Source organism: Helianthus annuus, chromosome 5 (genome assembly GCF_002127325.2).
Source record: "Helianthus annuus cultivar XRQ/B chromosome 5, HanXRQr2.0-SUNRISE, whole genome shotgun sequence".
Lineage (NCBI taxonomy): Eukaryota > Viridiplantae > Streptophyta > Magnoliopsida > Asterales > Asteraceae > Helianthus > Helianthus annuus.
The window spans coordinates 117,647,452-117,667,692 of record NC_035437.2 but is presented as its reverse complement, the minus strand read 5'-3'; the positions used below and the strand labels follow the sequence as shown (position 1 = coordinate 117,667,692).

At 40.1% G+C, this 20,241-nt stretch overlaps 1 protein-coding gene across 1 annotated transcript; it reads left to right on the top strand.

Moving 5' to 3' along the window:
- The first annotated feature begins 3,693 nt into the window (after positions 1 to 3,693).
- LOC110939023 lies at positions 3,694 to 14,306 on the top strand. Its single transcript, XM_035989953.1, has 5 exons — positions 3,694 to 3,757; positions 11,812 to 12,309; positions 12,595 to 12,735; positions 13,392 to 13,876; positions 14,277 to 14,306. The coding sequence occupies exons 1-5, from the start codon at positions 3,694 to 3,696 to the stop codon at positions 14,304 to 14,306; spliced, it is 1,218 nt and encodes a 405-aa protein (XP_035845846.1).
- Positions 14,307 to 20,241: the final 5,935 nt, after the last annotated feature.

Below are 20,241 nucleotides of genomic sequence, written 5' to 3'. Positions count from 1 at the left end.
CATGACTGCAGCGGAAGAGCGGGCCAATGTTGCCGTTGAGGCCAGAGATGCTCTGACCTCTTCGTATAACCAACTGGAGGCTGACCGTGAATGGATGCGGAGGCATGGTATCGCGCATGTAAGTATGTTGTGATGTTTGTGCCAAAAGTTGACCATACGCTGACTTTATTATTCTTGTGTTGCAGATTGTTCAGGCCATTATGGATGCTCCTGAAACCGCAGCTGGTTTGGACTTGGTCAAGCAGCGTGCTCGTGACGCTGGCTTTAAAGCTGGTTATAACCGCTGCATTTCCCATATGAACGTCATGTCTATAGGCGGTGTTATCGAAGAGCGATCCGGCTTTCGGGACGTGGATACCGAAGGTCGCCTAAACGCGGCCGTAGCCTCCTTTTATGATACGTCCCTCTCTTGTGTAGAGAAGTTGGACGACTGTTGGACGACTTTTATGATACGTCCCAAGGCTTTTTTCAACAAAGCCACCCCATTCGCTTTGTTTGCCAGCTTCCCAGAGGCCCGAACAACAGCTAAATCAAGCGTCGAGAACTCTTTTCGCTTCGCAGCATAAGCAGCATCACAATCCTCTTTATATAACTCAAAGTGAAAATCCTTCTCATTGTTCGCGGCCGCAAGTTTGCCTTCAGCATACCCAAACTTGCGCCCACTATTATACCCTGCCCTACCCAATTCAAACATATAGCGTGCAAGTTCATCAGAATGCAAAATACGATCAGCAAGCTGCATAAGAACGAGATCGAATAAGAACAAGAATATACAAAGGCAAAAACGAAATGAGAACCAAAAACGTTACCAAAGGAACGCCGCGGGAAAGCAACCACCTACTATCAGCTGAAGCTTCCTCAGCAAGAAGCTCAGACGCACGACACTCAGCCGCCTTCTCATCAAGAAGACGCTGAACAGTTTCACACTCCGTAGCTTTCTCCTGAGCAAGAAGCTCCAGCTTATCGATCCGCGCAACATACTCCTTCTCTTTCTTCTCCGCAGCAAGACGCGCCTGATGAGCCTCTTCAGCAAGGGCCGTCTTCTCACCAGACAGCCGCACAATAGCATCACGCTGCGACTGCATCTCCGTGTTCGTACGAGCACATGCGGATTCCCAATCCTTTTGTTTTTGCTCATTCAACTGTTTCTGCTCTTCGAGCTTCCGCTCAGCCTCAGCAACCCGCCATTGCAAACCTTTTTGCTCTGCGTTAAATTTCTCTCTCTCTTCAGAAAACGCCTTCTTAGCCTCTTTAAACTCCAGAGTTTCTTCTCCCATAGATCGCCATTCGCGAAGAATCTCCTGAGAAGTGGCAAAGAAGTTAACCCCAGCTCTAACATGATCATCTATAAAGGCAAAGCGGTTGCGGTTCTTCTGAAACATTCTCTCGGCAGGAGGAAGTGACAGAGAGAAAAACTCATGACAATTCTGTAAGTCAGTCATTCGAAAGCCCTGAGTAAGGCTCCAACGGGGGACGTGAGGCATATCATCACAAGCTGGGTTACCCCAGGAATCATCAGGATTTTGTCCAAAGTGCGGACTTCGCACAAAGCCAGAAGTGGCTCCACCTTCAGCGGGAGGGCGTTTTGTGTAAATGGTTTGTTGCGGAGTAGTCTCACTAGACTCCATCTCCACTTCAACACCTTTACCCTTATCGCCTCCAGCAACATCACCTCCGGCACCGTGGCCTCCAGCAGCGTCACCCCCCTCAAATATACCTTCAAACCCTTCACCGCCCTTCACAGTTACATCAACACCATCTCGAGGAGGGGTCAAGCCAACAGTCCTCGAAGGAGGAGAGGTAGGTGGAGTAATCTGAGAAATATCCACCGGCCGCGGCTTCTTGCTAGCCTTAGATTCTGCCATAAGACAACAATTAAAGAGCAATCCAAGGAAAGATACGACAAACGTACAATGAAAGAAAAATTACCAGGAAGAGGAGCAGAGGCAGCATATATCTCCTCCAACAAATTCCCACGACCTCCACTAAACACGCCCAAATCAATCTCAGACTCTGAGGGCGCTGGGGGGACCTCTTTCTGAAGCTTTGCCTTCTTGGCAGCAAAAACAGCAGCAGCCTGCTCATCAAGGCGACGTTTGTGATCATCGAGAGCTTTCTTCTTCATATGCTCAGTCAAAGTGGCCTTATCGTCAGGATCCGACCCCTGACGCACCTCCCCAGGGCCTAGGCCAGACAATGTATCAGACACTACCACATAATCTAGATAAGGAAGAGTAGAAGGTTGCTTACGAGAAGATCCAGCAGCTCCGCCCTCCTTCTTCTCTTCCCTTCTTCCGGATCTCTCAGTCCTTGCCTTCTTCCTCGTCTCCAACTGGGCAGACGGATCAACAGACGCCTCCGCATCATCATCATCCTCAACAAATTCATGTACCGGCTCCGCAACACCACCAGGCGCGGTACCTGCACGCGCGGAATGAGACATTAGATCTTCAACATCCCGGTCAGAACTTCCACTAGAAAGGATAATGACTTCCTCTCGACCAGAGTCGACAAAGTCATCCCAATCATCCTCACCAAGAACTTCATTCGCGTATCTGCTCAAACTAGCGTCGGTTGGATGCAGAAAACGGTCCCGTATCTGCTCCAACCACGTCGGATTCCCATCAGCCTGGATAGCTTCAACCATGGCACCCGCTGATTTAGGGTCCAAGGCATTCAACAAACTATAACCAACTGCGAAATAGCAACAAAAATAAGGACGCATAGTTAACATAAAGGGAAATAATCAAGTGGTAAGACACGAAAGAACAATACATTTGCCCTTATGGCTATACGCAGGCTGACCCAGCGGATGTTTAGGAACCCACAGCAAACTCATCCCTGCACCAACTAAAGCCATCTCATCCAGTTGAGAAATAGCCGTCGGCTTCGCAGTTATCTTCTTAAACCAGTCTTGATCACCATAGTTGAGAAGAACATCCACCTTAGGGATCCCTTGACTCACTTGCCGATATGACATATCCGCCGGAATCACACCTCGGCGGATGTAAAAAAACTTCTGCTTCCAATCATGAATGCCCTTTATCGGAACCGAACACACCTGAGCAACTCCCATCCTAGCCTGAAAAGAGTAAAACCCACTGGTATACGAAACGCTGTAGATAGCGTTGAACATCTCAAACGTAGGCTCAACACGGTAAGACCTACAGACAAATTCGAAATGGGTAATCCGAGGGAGCCCAATCGCATTTATCTGAGAAATATGGAGCCCATAACCCCTCAAAACAGCAACAGTGAACTTCGTAATCGGCAACCTAAAATTGCCTTCCCGGAAAAAAGCAGCATACAACGTGATAAAACCTGGAGGGGCATCCAATGCAGTGGATCCAGAGGGAGGGTAACGAGCTCCCCACTCAGGACGAAAGTTATGTCCCCTCACAAGCATCTGAAATTCCTCCTCCTTCCAGTTAATCACAGCCTGGTCTGGACCAGGAGGAGCCCTACCTCTATGCTTCCTTTTCTTTTGAGTTGGATTCTTCTCGGCCATGATAAAAGTCAAGAAGAAGATGATGTGAGAATGTGAAAGATAGAACAAACAAGAAGAAGATAGAGAGAAATCACACTTAGAATTCGAAAATGAGGGAAGAAAGAGATAACCGCCCCATATTTATACCCATCGCATTTAATGCGATGGGTAGTGGAACGTCAGGGAACAGGAAAAGCGCCCAATAGATGACTGACACGTCACAGGAGAGAGAAGACGTCGGCTCTTTTTTCGGGAAGCATGGGCGACAGGGTCTGCTGATGTGACAGAAAGCCACTGCAAAAGCAACTGTTCGCCTCCGAAAAGACAGGGACGTCAGACGGTCACACCAAACACTTCCCCATAACCACCAAACTTCCAACAGAAGGAAACACAAGAGGGCCAAAAACCCATGCGGCATGCGTCCATTTGGCTCACTTTTTTCAAAGGGCCAAAACCCATGCGGCATACGTCCATTTGGCTCACTTTTCTTAAAGGGCCAAAACCCATGCGGCATGCGTCCATTTGGCTCACTTTTTTCAAAGGGCCAAAACCCATGCGGCACGCGTCCATTTGGCTCACTTTTCTTAAAGGGCCAAAACCCATGCGGCATGCGTCCATTTGGCTCACTTTTTTCAAAGGGCCAAAACCCATGCGGCACGCGTCCATTTGGCTCACTTTTCTTAAAGGGCCAAAACCCATGCGGCATGCGTCCATTTGGCTCACTTTTTTCAAAGGGCCAAAACCCATGCGGCACGCGTCCATTTGGCTCACTTTTCTTAAAGGGCCAAAACCCATGCGGCATGCGTCCATTTGGCTCACTTTTTTCAAAGGGCCAAAACCCATGCGGCATGCGTCCATTTGGCTCACTTTTTTCAAAGGGCCAAAACCCATGCGGCATGCGTCCATTTGGCTCACTTTTCCCAAAAAAGCCAAAACCCATGCAGCATGCGTCCATTTGGCTCACTTTTTTCAAAGGGCCAAAACCCATGCAGCATGCGTCCATTCGGCTCACTTTATATTCATCAACTTCAACGCGATGCATAGAACTCACAACTCTCATAAGTCCAGAATCCTTCCTAGACGATCAACTCAACTAGAAGGCACACTGGACTGGGGGGACTTGAAGAGGTATGGTCCCAATTCCCTGCCTACATGGCAGGGACCACACCACTTTTGTGCACACAAGGCACCCATGTCACCAGAACCTTCTAGAATCTTCCAGAAGGCATCTAGGCGGTTCACAGCTGGCATCAAAGATGCTTTGCCCAACATAAAGGACAACACGTGTCACCATTGAGAGAAGGCCACATAGGCCTGCGACAATCCAGGGAGCAGGGCTGACGCGACCAGTACGAGGTACCCAGCGCAAGCGAATACAAGGACGCCACGTGTACCACTACACCCTTCGCGACAGAGCAGACCAAGAGGATATTCCCCTTGGTCGGACAGCTGGCGCGCACCCACAGCTGGCACAGCTGCTTCCTCCTTCTTCACCATCCGGCTATAAATAGGACCCTTCATCATTCAGGTTGAGGATCTTGGCTCTCTTTACTCACTCTATACACACACTGTTTTATTCCTCTCAGAGCAGTACTTATTCTCACGCCGGAGCCTGGTTAAGAGGGAAAATCCTCTTCCCCCCTCTTAACGAGACTAACGGTGTTTACTGTTTTGCAGATCTCAGGCCACCGATACGAGCAAGAGAAGAGGTTGAACCCCATAAGTGAAACAACCCTCTTGGTTATCCTTGTGTTAACCATTGTTTCAACAGCAACTAAAAGCATTGAGTTGCTTTAATTTGAAAATTATGAAATGGCGCTTTTACATATGTTAATTTATGTACAAATATATTTTGAACTATATCTTGAAATTTTTTCATTGGTTGCCCAAGGTACTTAAGCATAGTGATGTATAAAGAGGGAGCATTTGGTATTGGGTACCGGTACCAAACCGTGCCGATGATACCGGTACGAGTATTTTGGTTGATTTACCGATAAATACCAGTTTCGTACCGTATTGATTATTTTTGGTGCTGGTACCGGTACCTGCTTATCGTCAACCACTGATTAAACTGAGGATTATTGTCTTTTGAATGATAATTGCTTCTATTAATGACATTGTTATTAATACTTAATCCTAGAAGGTAAAAGTTTAACTCTAGATTCTAGAATTCAAAACTAGCATTTGACTTTGGTTTTGCATCTATTATGTCCCTTTATCCAGATTAACTATCTGATTACTTCTATGGATACTAAATGATATTCGTGGGAGTATGGATGCCAAGAAAGCTTGTAGTGGGGCTACGAAAATTCAAAGGTACTTTTTTGAGTTTATATAAATGATACTTTTTTAAATCCAATAAATATATTTCAATCTTTTTTTGTTAGCTAGACCCATTTGACCCGTATCATCTTAGATTGATAAACTACCGTATTGTAAATTGTCATTGCTGCCACATCACGTATGTTTTCTACTAGTGTGTGTTTGTATATATGGTTCAACCAAACCAAGACATTTGTAACTCATTAACTTTGATTATCACATAAGACATGTATATCTTAGCATTAGATGAATGCTTTTTGCATGGTTTGATAAATTCTTTTTGTATAGTTTGTGATTTAGGATTTGGTATATATATTGGTTGATCGTAGTATTGTTGGACTTGTTGTAGGTTGTGGATTTGGATCTTCATGTTTTATGTGCGTATCTAGGGTAGATTTGGAACTACATGTCTTCATGTATGATAGTATTTTAACATTTGAATATAAAGATTCCATTTTATACATATGTACACTTGCGTATGCATTTAAGCTTCATTTTATTAATGTAATGTTATGTTTTGTTAGGCAATTTCTACGGTTCCAGATGCAAAAATGAATTGAAGACGTCATTTTGGGTTGCAAGTATGATGACATTAGTTCAGAACAGAAAGTTATTGTATATCAAATTTATTTTTTAAATATATATGTATTTGGGTTACTTTGAAACTTTTGTAACTGCGTGTGTTACTTTGAAACCTTTGTAATTTGTATTATTGAGTTATTTAATATTGGTTTCATTTATTATTTTTTTATATATTTTATTTTCATTCTTAGATAACCAGTTTATAATGGGAATTTATTAGAATTTTTTTTATTAAATTTTCAGGAAACTGAACAAAAAAAAACATTTATTTTTAGCTTAAACACCAAATGATGCAGTTTTTAGAACTGCATCTTTTTAACATATTGGAAAAAAAAATAGTTTTTGCTTAAACACCAAATGATGCGGTTTTTATAACCGCATCTTTTGAACATATTGGAAAAAAGTAGTTTTTGCTTAAATTGTTAAATGATGCGGGTCTAGAACCGCATCTCTTAGACCCGCATCTTTTGCCTTATAGCCATAAAATGCTATGCCATAAGATGCGGGTCCAGAACCGCATCTTATAGCCAATTTACCCGCATCATTTGATCAAATCTGTACTAGTGTATGTAATTGTGCTTGATTTTTTTACCTGATATTCCGTTATAAGTTTTGTTAAAAACGAAGTTGTACTCAAAATAAAGCATTTATTTGATATTATAAAACGGTATGATGATAAACTAAACCGTTCTAATGGCCTGGGTGTCTAAACAACATGTTTTATTTTAAAATCATGTTTGTTTTATATTATCATTTGCTCAGTTTCACCTTAACGCGCGACTTCAAAAAAAACTAGTTGTAATGATTAAACTATAAGCTATTGCATTTTCTGTTTTAGTTTTCAGGTTTTATAAACTTTACATGTTTGAAAATTTTAGAACTCTACGATTGTTTAACCTTTTATATATTAACTAATAAATCTGTTAACTATGCAATCAGTTATAATATTTACTTAATAATTTTATATTCCAGAGTTGGTGTTTACTGGGTAGGTATTAGCAATTAATAAATAGACTTATGGAGGTTGACTTCACTTCAGTGAACTTCTATAAATTCAGGTCTTAGCTTTCCAGATCTCAGTTGATAAGTAAGAACAGCATTGCTTAAGGATTCAAAGAACACAAGTACAGGCTATGCTCATACTGTTCTTATAATTCTATATATTCAAGTTATATTACTTACTAATTGCTATGACATTGCAGCGTGCCGAAAAGATGAGCAACTCAAGTACAAGCCATGCTCATCCTTTTTTTCACATTCCTGTAAGGCCACCATCAACGCCACCACGTACCAGTCCCACCACGACCAATCCTACCTTGTTTAGAACTACTTACAGGTAATTTCTCAACTGCTTCTTTTGTTGATCTCTCCTTTACTACCTTCCATCGTGTAAAAGGTATACAATGTCTATTTTTAAAGCAATAGGCCATGTTTGGCTGAGCTTTTCTAAATAACTTATGACTTTTTGGAAAAATTAATAAGTCATAATAGAGTGATTTATTGACTTTTCGGAAAAATTAAAGTCATAATAGAGTGACTTAGTGACTTTCCCACCACATAATAATTTCATGTCAAACACCTTTTAACTGTTTAAAAAGTCAATAACCTAATAAGTAACTTAAATCAGCAATCCCAAACACCCATTAAATCCAATGACAATCAGATTCTTTTGTTGAAGAATTCAGCACCAGAGAAGATCAAAACAACAAAATCAGATTCGCGAAACGATTATCAACTTCTATTGATTCTAACTTAATTATACCCCCAAAATGAATAATAGGTTTTTAACGCCTCATTAACAACCTATTTACAAATTTAACCCACAACTATCATCTGTTTACACTTTTAACCCTCCGACTTGAAACTTGTGAAACTAACATTCCAGAACTAAAGTAAAGGTAATTAACCAGTTGACCAAGTTGTTAATGTAGCCCAAGATCACAGGTTTATGAACAAGAATAAGAATTGAGAATTAAACAATAAATTTTATTGAGTAATATTGAAAGGAATCAATCTGAATTGAAACCTTGCTTGTTCAATACATATATATACAGATGATTGCCTATCAATGGATGGATATGGATTGGATCATGATCCGATCAATTAATGATCCAACTTAAATGGATCATGATCCGATCCATGATCCAACATAATGGATCGTGATCCGATCCATGTCCAAATAATTTTAAATGGATGGATGACTATCCGGATCGATCCATATTAAAAAAATATAACAAAAACTCTAAAAAACACAAAAAATTCAAAAAAAGATAAAAAACAATAAAAGAAATAAAAAACCCAAAAAATCAAAAACATTCTAAAAAAATAAAAATAAAATTCTTAAAAATTCTAGAATGGTATGGAAGCGAGGGCGTTCGACGGTGATCGAAGAAGATTTTCCAAAAGAAAGAGCGTAAACCGCTGCACTTAGATGTTGGGCTGACCCGACACCGAAGATTATGTATCCTCCTAAAGTGACTGCATCCCGGCTACGCATCACATTCACGAGAATATAGAGAGTAATCAGGTCCATTATAGCAATTAAAGCACTCACAAACTGGTTGACCGTCAGAAGTCAAACGACCAACAAAAGCTCTACCATGGCCGGAGCATGAGGCTGCTGCAACCGCCTCCGCCACTGCCTACTCGCTCCATGTCGCCAACGATTGGCAACTAATCTCTTGTTTCATATCTCCCCACCGGCTCCACCTATATACATAGAGACTATATTAATTATAGATACAGGTAAGTATATGGTGTTGGTTTGGGTTATATGTGTTAAGAGTTGTGAGCGTACAGGATTGGTTGTAGGGATCATCAAGACATTTTCTTTTTTCTACTTTATTTAATTAGTAATGGATCGATCCGGATGGATCATGGATCGATCCATATAATTAATTGAATAAGTGGATCGATCCATTGGATTAATTAATCAATATCCAATCCATTGACATGCCTACATTGTTGGCCCCAAAATGGATCTTTGATCTCTAGACAATCGAATAACTTGAATATAAACTGAATATCGGAGTACATGAAATTGAATTACAATTGAAATCTAAAGCCCTATTTATAAGTAACTAAAAGGTGCGATTGTAGAGACGTGTCTCTTCACGAATGGGTGCGTCTCTTGATCTTGTGGATGTAATTAAACATGAAGAGGTGTGTCCTTTGATTGAAAAGACATGTCCCTTGAATCCTTGTGGTTGCCATCGATTCCAAGGGTGCCTCCCAAAGGGATTTCGCCACCCTTGGGGTGGTAGTTACCAAGTTCTGATTAGTCATAAATAGTCCCTCAACTTTGTAACCGCCACTCTTTTCTTTAATTACCATATAACCCTTGTAGTTTAGGATGTGTAGGGATTATAACTTTCATTCACCCCCTAATCACGAACATCCTTGAGTTGTAGATCTTGAACTTTGATCGATTCCATTTTCTTGAAACTCCTCGGTATCCAATGTTTCACACGGATCTTCTTATTCACCAACCTTGCTCCTCACGAACCTTGTTTCACTTGAACTCGTTCACACGAACATTTTGCTTCACACTTGTCTTGACCGCACTTGATTTGTATCACACGAACCTTTTCTTGTGTAGTTGTCTCAACACGAACTCAACCCAGTCTTGATTAACTTCCCCACCATCATATCACATGATCGGAATCCATCTCGCATAGATTTTGATAAACTGACTCACTCAGATCTCTCTTGCGGTTGTATCACACAACATTTTTTCTGACCCAGTCATAGGATATGCGTGTCTTCTTCTTGATCTATCACAGATTTAATCTCGTCATCACGGTTGTCTCTCACAACGGGTTCTTCATCATTGATTGCTTCCCTCACGGATTCTTCACTTTTTCCAGATCCACTCACTGAATTGTTTTATTCCATATTACTATATCAAATTCTGCGTTCACTGCATGTATTTCCCAGCATTCACTGCTTCATTTTTTTCTACAATCACTGCACTTTTTTCTGCACTCACTTCAAATTATCTTCTTGTTTCCTGTATTCACTACATCATTTTCCCTTTTCTGCATTTGTTGCATCATTGTGTTTCTTTGCATTCACTGCATCTACAATTGTTTATTCCGCATTGCACTTTGTTTCTAATTGAAAAAACCTTCGAGCCTTCACTTGGTAATTCTAGATTCTTCGAACACACTTCGAATCACTCGAATGATTCCGTCTTTACTCGCTTCTTCTTCACGATCGACTCCCTCGATTTTCTTTTTCCCAATTGATTCGCTCAATTTTCTTTTCTATACTATGAATTTGGCCTTCAAACCTTCACCCGCGAATAAAACTAATCGCGTATAACCATCGGATTAAATTTTGATTCTTCCTGGCCCTCCAAATGAAACAAAAGAACCATGTCTTGCGCTTTTGTACTTGGTTCGATACACTCGCGAAACCTTAGTCTGATTGCTAACTTAGAATTCTCACAACCCTTACTTTCTAGTTTCTAAAGTTTCTTGGCCACCAATACGAAACCACTGTACCGGTAAATTCAATTCCCTTGAATTCAACAAACTCTCAAATCTTTAATCCGCGTATAACCCGAAACGCGTAATAATCAAACAATCTAATTCGCACTAAACCCTGCAAAAAAAAAAAAAACCTAGATTCCTAACCCCTGGTTCGACCCTGAACCGAAAATAAAACTAACTTGCGAATTGAGAAAGAACAATAAAACCTGATCGCGGATTCCCTGCGATGCCTAGAGTCTGATGCTCTGATACCAATTGTTGGCCCCAATGGATCTTTGATCTCTAGACAATCGAATAACTTGAATATAAACTGAATATCTGAGTACATGAAATTGAATTACAATTGAAATCTAAAGCCCTATTTATAAGTAACTAAAAGGTGCGATTGTAGAGATGTGTCTCTTCACGAATGGGTGCGTCTCTTGATCTTGTGGATGTAATTAAACATGAAGAGGTGTGTCCTTTGATTGAAAAGACATGTCCCTTGAATCCTTGTGGTTGCCATCGATTCTAAGGGTGCCTCCCAAAGGGATTTCGCCACCCTTGGGGTGGTAGTTACCAAGTTCTGATTAGTCACAAATAGTCCCTCAACTTTGTAACCGCCACTCTTTTCTTTAATTACCATATAACCCTTGTAGTTTAGGATGTGTAGGGATTATAACTTTCATACATATGAAGCGACGTGACTTTTATCCTACCACCGCAACCCTAAGATAAATACAAAGGTTTACATATTCGACCCTTCTACTACATATTAATTAATTACATATAATACATAAACTACAATTCTAACTATTTACATAATAGACCCATTAACTTCCGTTACATGCACATCTTTTTATTGAAGTTGATATGTGAGGTAACATCAAGCACCGGTAAACCTCAAGTTGAGGGAAACTGAGTTTGACAAAATTGTTTAAATTGAAGGTACTAGAGAAAAGTACATAAGTATTGGTGTTCCACTTTACCAAGCGGCAATCAGAGGAGATTGGAAGGCTGCTGAATCCATCCTTAAAAGAAACGGAGATCTGATACGTTTTGCAATCACTGAAAACGAGGAAACGCTGCTTCATGTTGAAGCATCAGCAGAAAGCACCAAGGGTGTGGAAGATTTTGTGATAAATCTCGTAAATTTGATGGAGAAAAAGGATCTGGAGTTACAGAATAGAAGCTACAATACTGCCCTGAATTTAGCAGCAATGGCGGGTAATGAAAAAGCCGCGAGGATAATGGTGGAAAAGCATCCTACATTGATGGATATCCCTGGTAAGAGGGGAGAGATGCCACTCTACATGGCTGCTTTATATGGAAAGCCTGCCATGGTGAGGTATCTTTATGGTATCTCTAACAAAATGTCGGGCGATTTTTGGTCACATGAGAGTCGGGGATGGGTCCTACAAAGATGTGTTGAAGCTGGAATCTTCGGTAAGTACTAAGTTCTTAACAATTTAAGTTATTTTTATAGTTTTAAACATACCTATAGCTGTAGCCACGAGTTTGTAGTTTCTACGTTTCCTAATGAGTCTGGATACAAAACGAAATTTTCATCCATAAACTATTTATGTGTCAGTGGTTAAATCGAAAACTTCTGACCTTCTTGCATGGTTTGGGATTTCCTTCCAAAAAGTTCATGTTCTCTGTTTACAAGTTTTTGGTTGGTTGTTACTCATTGCAATTCCTCTCATAAAGTGACCTCCAATTCTTTTGTAGATGTTGCTCTGAAGATAGTGAATGATCGCCCAGAACTCATTCTCAAAAGGGTATTGCTTAATAAAGTTTTATTAGCTTTGGCTGAGACGAGAGAGGCATTTGATTTGATGGATGGAAGTATTGTATCCAAAATCAACTCAAGTAAGTATATGCTCTTCAACTCTACACAACACATATTAAGCAAGTTGATTTTTGGGTTATTCAAATAATGATCAATCAGTTGGTTGAGGATTGATCGTGCTACATCATTGACGGCATTGTACTTGTGATTTCTGATATTTCACGTACATTTGTTGTTCATATCCCAGTAAGGGCAGAGCATGACAATTCAAACCTTTCCAACGAATATAAATTAGTAGCTTTGAGTATTCTTCGACATCAACATTGGTATATTTATGTTTGTCTATTTGGTCTATAACTCTATATCGTAAAAATGATTTAAGATCCTTGACATAGGTATATTAAACTTAAACTTAATCTCATTCAAACCTAATATATTAAATCTAAACTTCAAGGAATATCTCTGTGTTTTAATTTTCCTAACTCCTAAGAGCTCAGCAGTCCACTTCAAAACTATGAAGAACATAAATGATTGTTCGTGATAATGTAAGTTCATAGAGCTGTCCATATGGCCATGTTAGGTATGGTTTAGAACATTCTAAGACAATATCTTATGTCCATGATAATGTAGTATAAAAGCCAATAGTGGTTAGCTTCACGTATAAGTGATAGGAGCTTTAACCAGTACTATCATATGTTAAATGTGATATGATGGTCTTCTTGGTTTTGGTTCTCAGTTTTTGAAGTGCTTCATAAGAAGGTGTGGCGCGTTGAAGACAAACACTACGCACTGGAATTTTTAAGAGTAATATGGGGAAGAATTGCCAGAATGCCTAGGAGTGTAATTGATGAAATACTCAAAGGGCCACATATTTTGAAGGAAGATACATTAATAAAAGTCTACCCTTACCGAGTACTTTTTCATGCTGCTAAAGTGGGCAACACAAAGTTTATAGTTGAGCTCATTCGACTATATCCTGATCTAATATGGAAAACAGATGACAAAAGGAAAACAATATTTCACTTGGCGGTCAAGCGTCGTCATATTGAAATCTATAAGTTGCTATATGAAATTGGCGCTATGAAAGATTTAATTACACCTATAAAAGACATAAAGGATAATAACATGTTGCATATGGTCGCAAAGAGTTGTAAGCCAAACCGACTTCAAGATGTGCCTGGACCTGCTTTACAAATGCAACGGGAGTTATTATGGTTCAAGGTATTTCTTCCTGGTCACGCTTATGTATCATCTTTCTTTCTTTATATGTTCATCCATAAGTTCAACTTGATGAACCAACCAATTTTATTCTAAAAAGGAATTGTAACATATAGAAGGATACGGGCACATCTAAAGTCAGCCCATGCATGTACAATATATACAAATTCTAGATCATTTTATCTTATAAATTAGTTAGGTTATAATCGTAATAATAAACTTTCTGTAATGATTCTTAGAACTGATTTACGCCTTTTTAAAGATACAAAAGATGTAATCGTAATAAATTATAGATCAACCAAGTCTGACCACTATAATAAAGTAACATGTTTGGACTCAAACCATTTTGACAGGTGAAGAAAATCATTTTTGACACCTTATAATGACTTGGTATATATTGCAGGAGATAGAGCAAATGATCGATCCCACCTGATTATAGAAAAAAGAAGAATAGAGATGGTATGACACCACAAGACTTGTTCACCAAAAAACATGAAGTCCTATTAAAAGATGCCAAGAAGTGGATGACACAAACAGCAACTCAATGTATGCTTGTTACAACCCTCATAGCCACCATTGTATTTACAGGGGCTTTTACAATCCCTGGTGGATACAACCAGAACAAAGGTATACCTTTTTTCCGCAAAGAACCATCCTTCATTATTTATGCTATCTCAGATGCCGTATCTTTAATAGCTTCATCAACATCCGTTCTTATTTTCTTATCTATCCTGACTTCCAATTATGCCGAACAAGATTTCATGGTGTGGTTACCTACCAAACTAGTGTGTGGTCTTGCAACACTCTTACTCTCTATTGTAACCATGATGGTTGCATTTAGTGCGAGTTTTTTTATACTTTACAACAAAAAGTTGGAATGGGTTCCAATCACTATCACTTGTTTGGCTGGCATTCCAGTCATTATATTCGTCGCAGTGCAATTTAGTCTCTTCAAGAATGTTTTTTACTCGGCATATCGATCTAGAGTTCTCTTTAAGCCAGATAAACATATCCTTTACTAAGCATTGTAACCAGTGATTCCATCCAAGGCTTGTGTACTTCAAAGACTGCTTTTGTATCATTCATTGTCAATTAATTTCGGGTGTTAAATTTGTTGTTGAAATAAAACTGAATCCCCAACTTAATTTCCTTCAAAATTTAGAGTTTCTTTCTTTTTTTTTTCGTCCATCAGTTCGCATTATTGTAATTATGCAATTTAGACAGTTGAATATATGTTTATATTGACTTATGTAGGAAAGGTAACATATCCAACTTTTTTGTGTTGGAACAATGCTGGGATATATCTATGTCGATAGATGATAGTAATAGTACTTATGTCCTAACCTGATCGTTAAACCTATCCCTCTCATATTATACATATTGTTACCAGGAAACTTACATTTAGGAGGAGAAACAGATAAAAAGAATAGGTAATGGCTGTCTAATTTAATATAAACTTCAACTTTGAATTGGTGAAGTACAAAAAAAGAGAGAAAAAAACTAAACATGAGGATCACAATGAAAAGTACATGTTTAGAACACACCAAGACTCTTTTCTTTTTATTAAAACCAAAAGCACACAAATACAAGATTTCTAATCCTCTATTTTATACTAAATATTACTTCATCACCAAGCCACTATCCTGGCCGATTTAAGCAGGAATAATGACTGCGCTGGATAAACATACCACATGCACTTATCCAGACATAACTAATAAACATCCTACCAATTTGAATTTTTTTAATCTCCCCCTTAATCTTAATAGAGTCCTCGTCTACCATCATATAATCTTCTAGAGTCAGCTTCCTCATTCTATGGTATTGACTTTGGACATTCCCAGACAAAGTAACCAAACTCTTCACACCGAAAGCACTTTACTCGCGACTTGTTATGTCCTCTCTCTGGCCCTGGACCTTCAACCTTCTTCTCGTTGATTATTACTTGACCCGGTTTGATCATCATGTTGGAAATCTTTTAAATAATTGTTGACTAATATAATAATTATTTAATATTTAAAGTCAAGATGAATGAGACATCTTAAGCATCAAGTTTGTATGTTGAAACTTTAAGGTGTGTGTTGGTGCACTTGTGTCTGTACTTTGTCTGTATTCGGTCTGATATAAACGATGTCCTGATTTGTATTGTAAGTTGACCAAGTCAACCATCCTCCGGTTTGACTTGGACAACAGTTGAAAGATGTTCTGATCGAAGGATAGCCTCGAAGGATACACCTGATCCTTCGAGGTGATCGAAAGATATGGTTCGACCATGGTTCGACCATTAGACCTCGAAGGATGATCCTTCGAGGTCCATGCTGATCTTTCGTGTAACATGTGGTCGACAGATGATCCTTCGGACCATCTGTCGAATCCTTCGAGCAGACCTGCTGAGCTGGGTATATATACCCATGCATGTGTTGAGTGTTAGTGAGTTCTGCCATTTTCACACACCCGAGAGATAGAAGCTTAGAGAGCATTCTGCCCAGAACTCACACACACACTTAGAGAGTTTATAGAACACTTCTGTAAACATTGAGCTTGTAACCGAACCTTCATTTGCATTAATACGACTAGTGTTAATCGGTGAATCTTTGTGTGTTTGTTTCTCTACTTGCTACTAACTCGGTTTGCTTGCTAGCTTGGATTCCGCACTCGCTAGTAGGTTTGTATAACAAGGTTTAGGTTCGTAATCCTCCGCGAAACAGGGACCTACAAGTGGTATCAGAGCTAAGGCTCTTAACCTTGTTTAAAACCGGGTTTTTACAAGTTTTGGTGTGTTGAAACACTTGGTTTTGCACCTGTTTTTACTAAGTTTCTTGCATTTTCTTTGAGTAAAAACGTGTCTAAACTAACCGGGAGTGGTCAGGTTGGGTTGGGTAACATAAAAAATTGGTTTTTAGAAAACCTTGTGTTTTCCGGTGGTATTCCGGTGTGTTTCCGGTGACTGAACTTGAGGATAAGGTTTTGCCTTTTTGGGTATAATTTTTGAAAGTCAAAAAGTTTGGTGGAAAGTTGTGCAGAAACATCCTTTCTGCCGAAAGCAACTTCACCAACCCCTGTCACCTTTTCACCAACCTTTCACATCAGATCAGATTGTGTCAGAGCTCTCGAAAGATATCTTTCGACATCGAAAGATCATCCTTCGATATCTTTCGATCAAGGAGGGCTCGAAAGATTTATATCCTTCGACCCATCCTTCGAAGTCTGAAACATATCCTTCGACAGAGGAATCTTTTCGAAAGATTAGTGTCCGAAAGATTAGGATCCTTCGTATTGGTGAATCTTTCGAGATTGGTTATTCGAAAGATAAAGAGTTAACTCGAAAGATAAGGATCTTTCAAAAAGGAATCCTTCGAGCTCTTGAATCCTTCGAAGTCATTGTTCGAGAGTCAACAGTAATCTTTCGAATACTGTTGATCCTTCGAACAATAAATCGATCTTTCGACTGTGGTCAGTTTATTGCTAACAAGTTTCTGTGATTTCAGATCCTTCAACCAGGATCCTTCGGCTGTGTATCTTTCGGATCATTCTTACTTAGCATTTATTTTGCTTATCTATCATGAATCCGAGTTGGTGGGGAAGTCCGGCTCCAGACAGTGGAAAATACATGAATACTAGTCAATCTCCATCATGGGCCGAATCTCCGGTATCTACATCCTCACAAACAAATGCCACTCCAGCTGGTCAATGGGCGTTTGTTTCAAATCAAACTCCGAGTATTCAAAGTCTTCTTCTAAGCGAAAGTGAAACCGGAAGTTTGAACAGGCCTCCAAAGTTGATGCATCTTCATGAATATCCAGGATGGGTTGATCGTTTCCATACATACATTCTTGGTCAAAATACAGAGTTGTGGTTACGGTTCATTACGGAATTCGATCAAACTATCGAGGTTGCTGCTTCTTCGACAGCTACATTTGCCGATCTTCCTGATGATCAAAAGAAGACGTATGACTTAGAAAAGAAAGCATACGCTATTCTTACTCAAGCACTGAGCAAGGATATTTATCATCAGTTCGTCAGTTTCAAGACTACGAAGAAGCTGTGGGATGCCTTGAAGACAAGAGGAGTAGGTAATGAAGCCACACGTCAACTACGACGAGATCTACTGAAGAAAGAATTTGATGGCTTCACATGTATGGATAAGGAGTCCTTAGGAGATATGACAAGCCGTTTCTATCACCTACTTACTGAGCTGACCAACTTTGAAGTCACAACGACTCCAACAGAGGTGGTAAAGAAGTTTGCCGATGCATTGCCTCCTCAATGGAACAACTTCCTGGAAATCTTGAAGTACAACGGAACGTTGAGAACTACCAATATCAACGATTTCGTGCAGCTTCTGGAGAACAAGGATCAGGAAGAAACGTTGAAGGCAAAGAGAGTTGCAGTGCCACAGAATCCAGAGATGTATTATGGCACCTCCACTACTTCATCTGCAAAAGCTGGATCACATGCTCCACTTCAAACGGCGTTTGTCACAAGCACGGATATGTATGGCAATCCAGTGCAAGTTCCTGTAAAGCCGCCTCCAACCACAGATCTGTATGGAAATCCAATACAACCACCTCATCCTCCTCCTGCTCAACAACCTCAATATGCATGTTATGGAGGAACATCATCTGCTGCAGGTCAACAATCAAAGTCAAGTACAGTACAGCTCGACACGTCAAGCTTCTCTAAAATCAGTGTAGAAGTAGCTAAGGAACACATGGAGCTGCTTAACACTGTAGTGAGCGCGTACTGTGGGTTGATAGAAGGTCAGATTGGAAACATTAATCTGACACAAGAAGATTACAGGCAGATTGATAAGGAGGAGATGGACTTGATGGACATCAAGTGGGCCTTTGCGAGTGCTGTGAGAAGAGCAAAGGATTGGATGGAAAGTACTGGAAGAACCAGCTTGGAAAGTAAGCGAGACACCAAGTATGGGTTCGATAAGCAAGCTGTTAAGTGCTTCAACTGTGGTGAACGGGGCCACTTTAAACGGGAATGTACAAAGCCAGCCCAGCACGGGAATCAAAACCCCTTCAGGAACCAAGGCAACCAGCAGAACAGAAACAATGATCGTACATTGGTGCCTGTCAACAACCAAACCAACCGAGCACTTGCAGTTCAGGTGGATGAAGGTTGTGACTGGTCAATCCAGTTGGGTGGTGATGCTCCTGATGGAACAGCATGTTTTGCTCAGATTGTGAAGGAGCTGGTTCACACCAATGGTGGAGAATCTTCTGCCAGTGGTGATGAATCGTCTGAAGATGAAGACTCCTCTGGATACAGCAGGAGTGTTAATGAAGAATCATCCAACTCTGGTGATGATCATGTGGGTGAGACATCTAATGTTTCGGATGATATTGACATTGATGAACTCTTGGGGGAAGCTGTAGCAGAAACTCAAAGAAGATCTATTCTGGTGGATCAAGCTGCTTACTCTTCGTCTTCTCTCCATTCAGCCTTTATGGCTAATGTCGACGGTTCATCAAGTCAGGTATGTGTCGATGAACCCACTGCTGTTAATTGTGATGAATGTGCTAGGTTGCATGCTAGATGTGCTGATCTTGAGAAAAGTATGTCTGAGTTGCAAGGCAAACATGATGCTTTACAAGCTAGTTTGTTTGACTTGCAAGACAAACATACTACTGTGAATGAGAATTTGAGTGACTTGCAAAGTAAGCATGACGCTTTGCAAGAAAAATATGATGTGACCTTTCTCCACAATCAGAAGTTGACTGTGGATCTCTCTAAATGCACAGAAGCCAACATGTTTTATGAAAACCATGAAAAAGAATTTAAGTCAGTAATTGAAACATTAAAGAAGGATAAAACTGAACTGACTAAAATGGTTTCAAGAAAACAAACTGATATTAATTTGTATATATCTCGCCTTGAGAGTATGCAAAAAGAGATGGCTTGTGTGAAAACCGAAAGTGATGCGATCCAACTCAAGCTAGACAGTTATTTGAGTTCTAGCTATGTGTTAGATCACATCATTGACGTTCAGAAGGAAAAGAGAGATGTCACATGCATTGGCTACAAGAAGTGTCCACCACCAGTGAGACATAATTATGATGCCATGCCTGATGAAGAGGACAGGGTTTTCTTTGAACCTACTGTGCCTCTAGATGTTAAGGAGTTTGCTGCAGGACTCGGATACCAAAAGGAAGTATCCTCAGATTCAGATGTGTCAGCAGATACATTTGTGAGTGCTGAACAGAATCAAGATCCTCCAGTTGTGATTGAGGATGCTGATTCGTCTGATGATGAATCTGATGATACTGTCCCAGCAAAGTCTGATGCGGTAGTCAAAAATGAGGACATACCTCTTGAGAATCACATTCTATGTGATCCCCCTGTCAAACCCGCTAAGACTG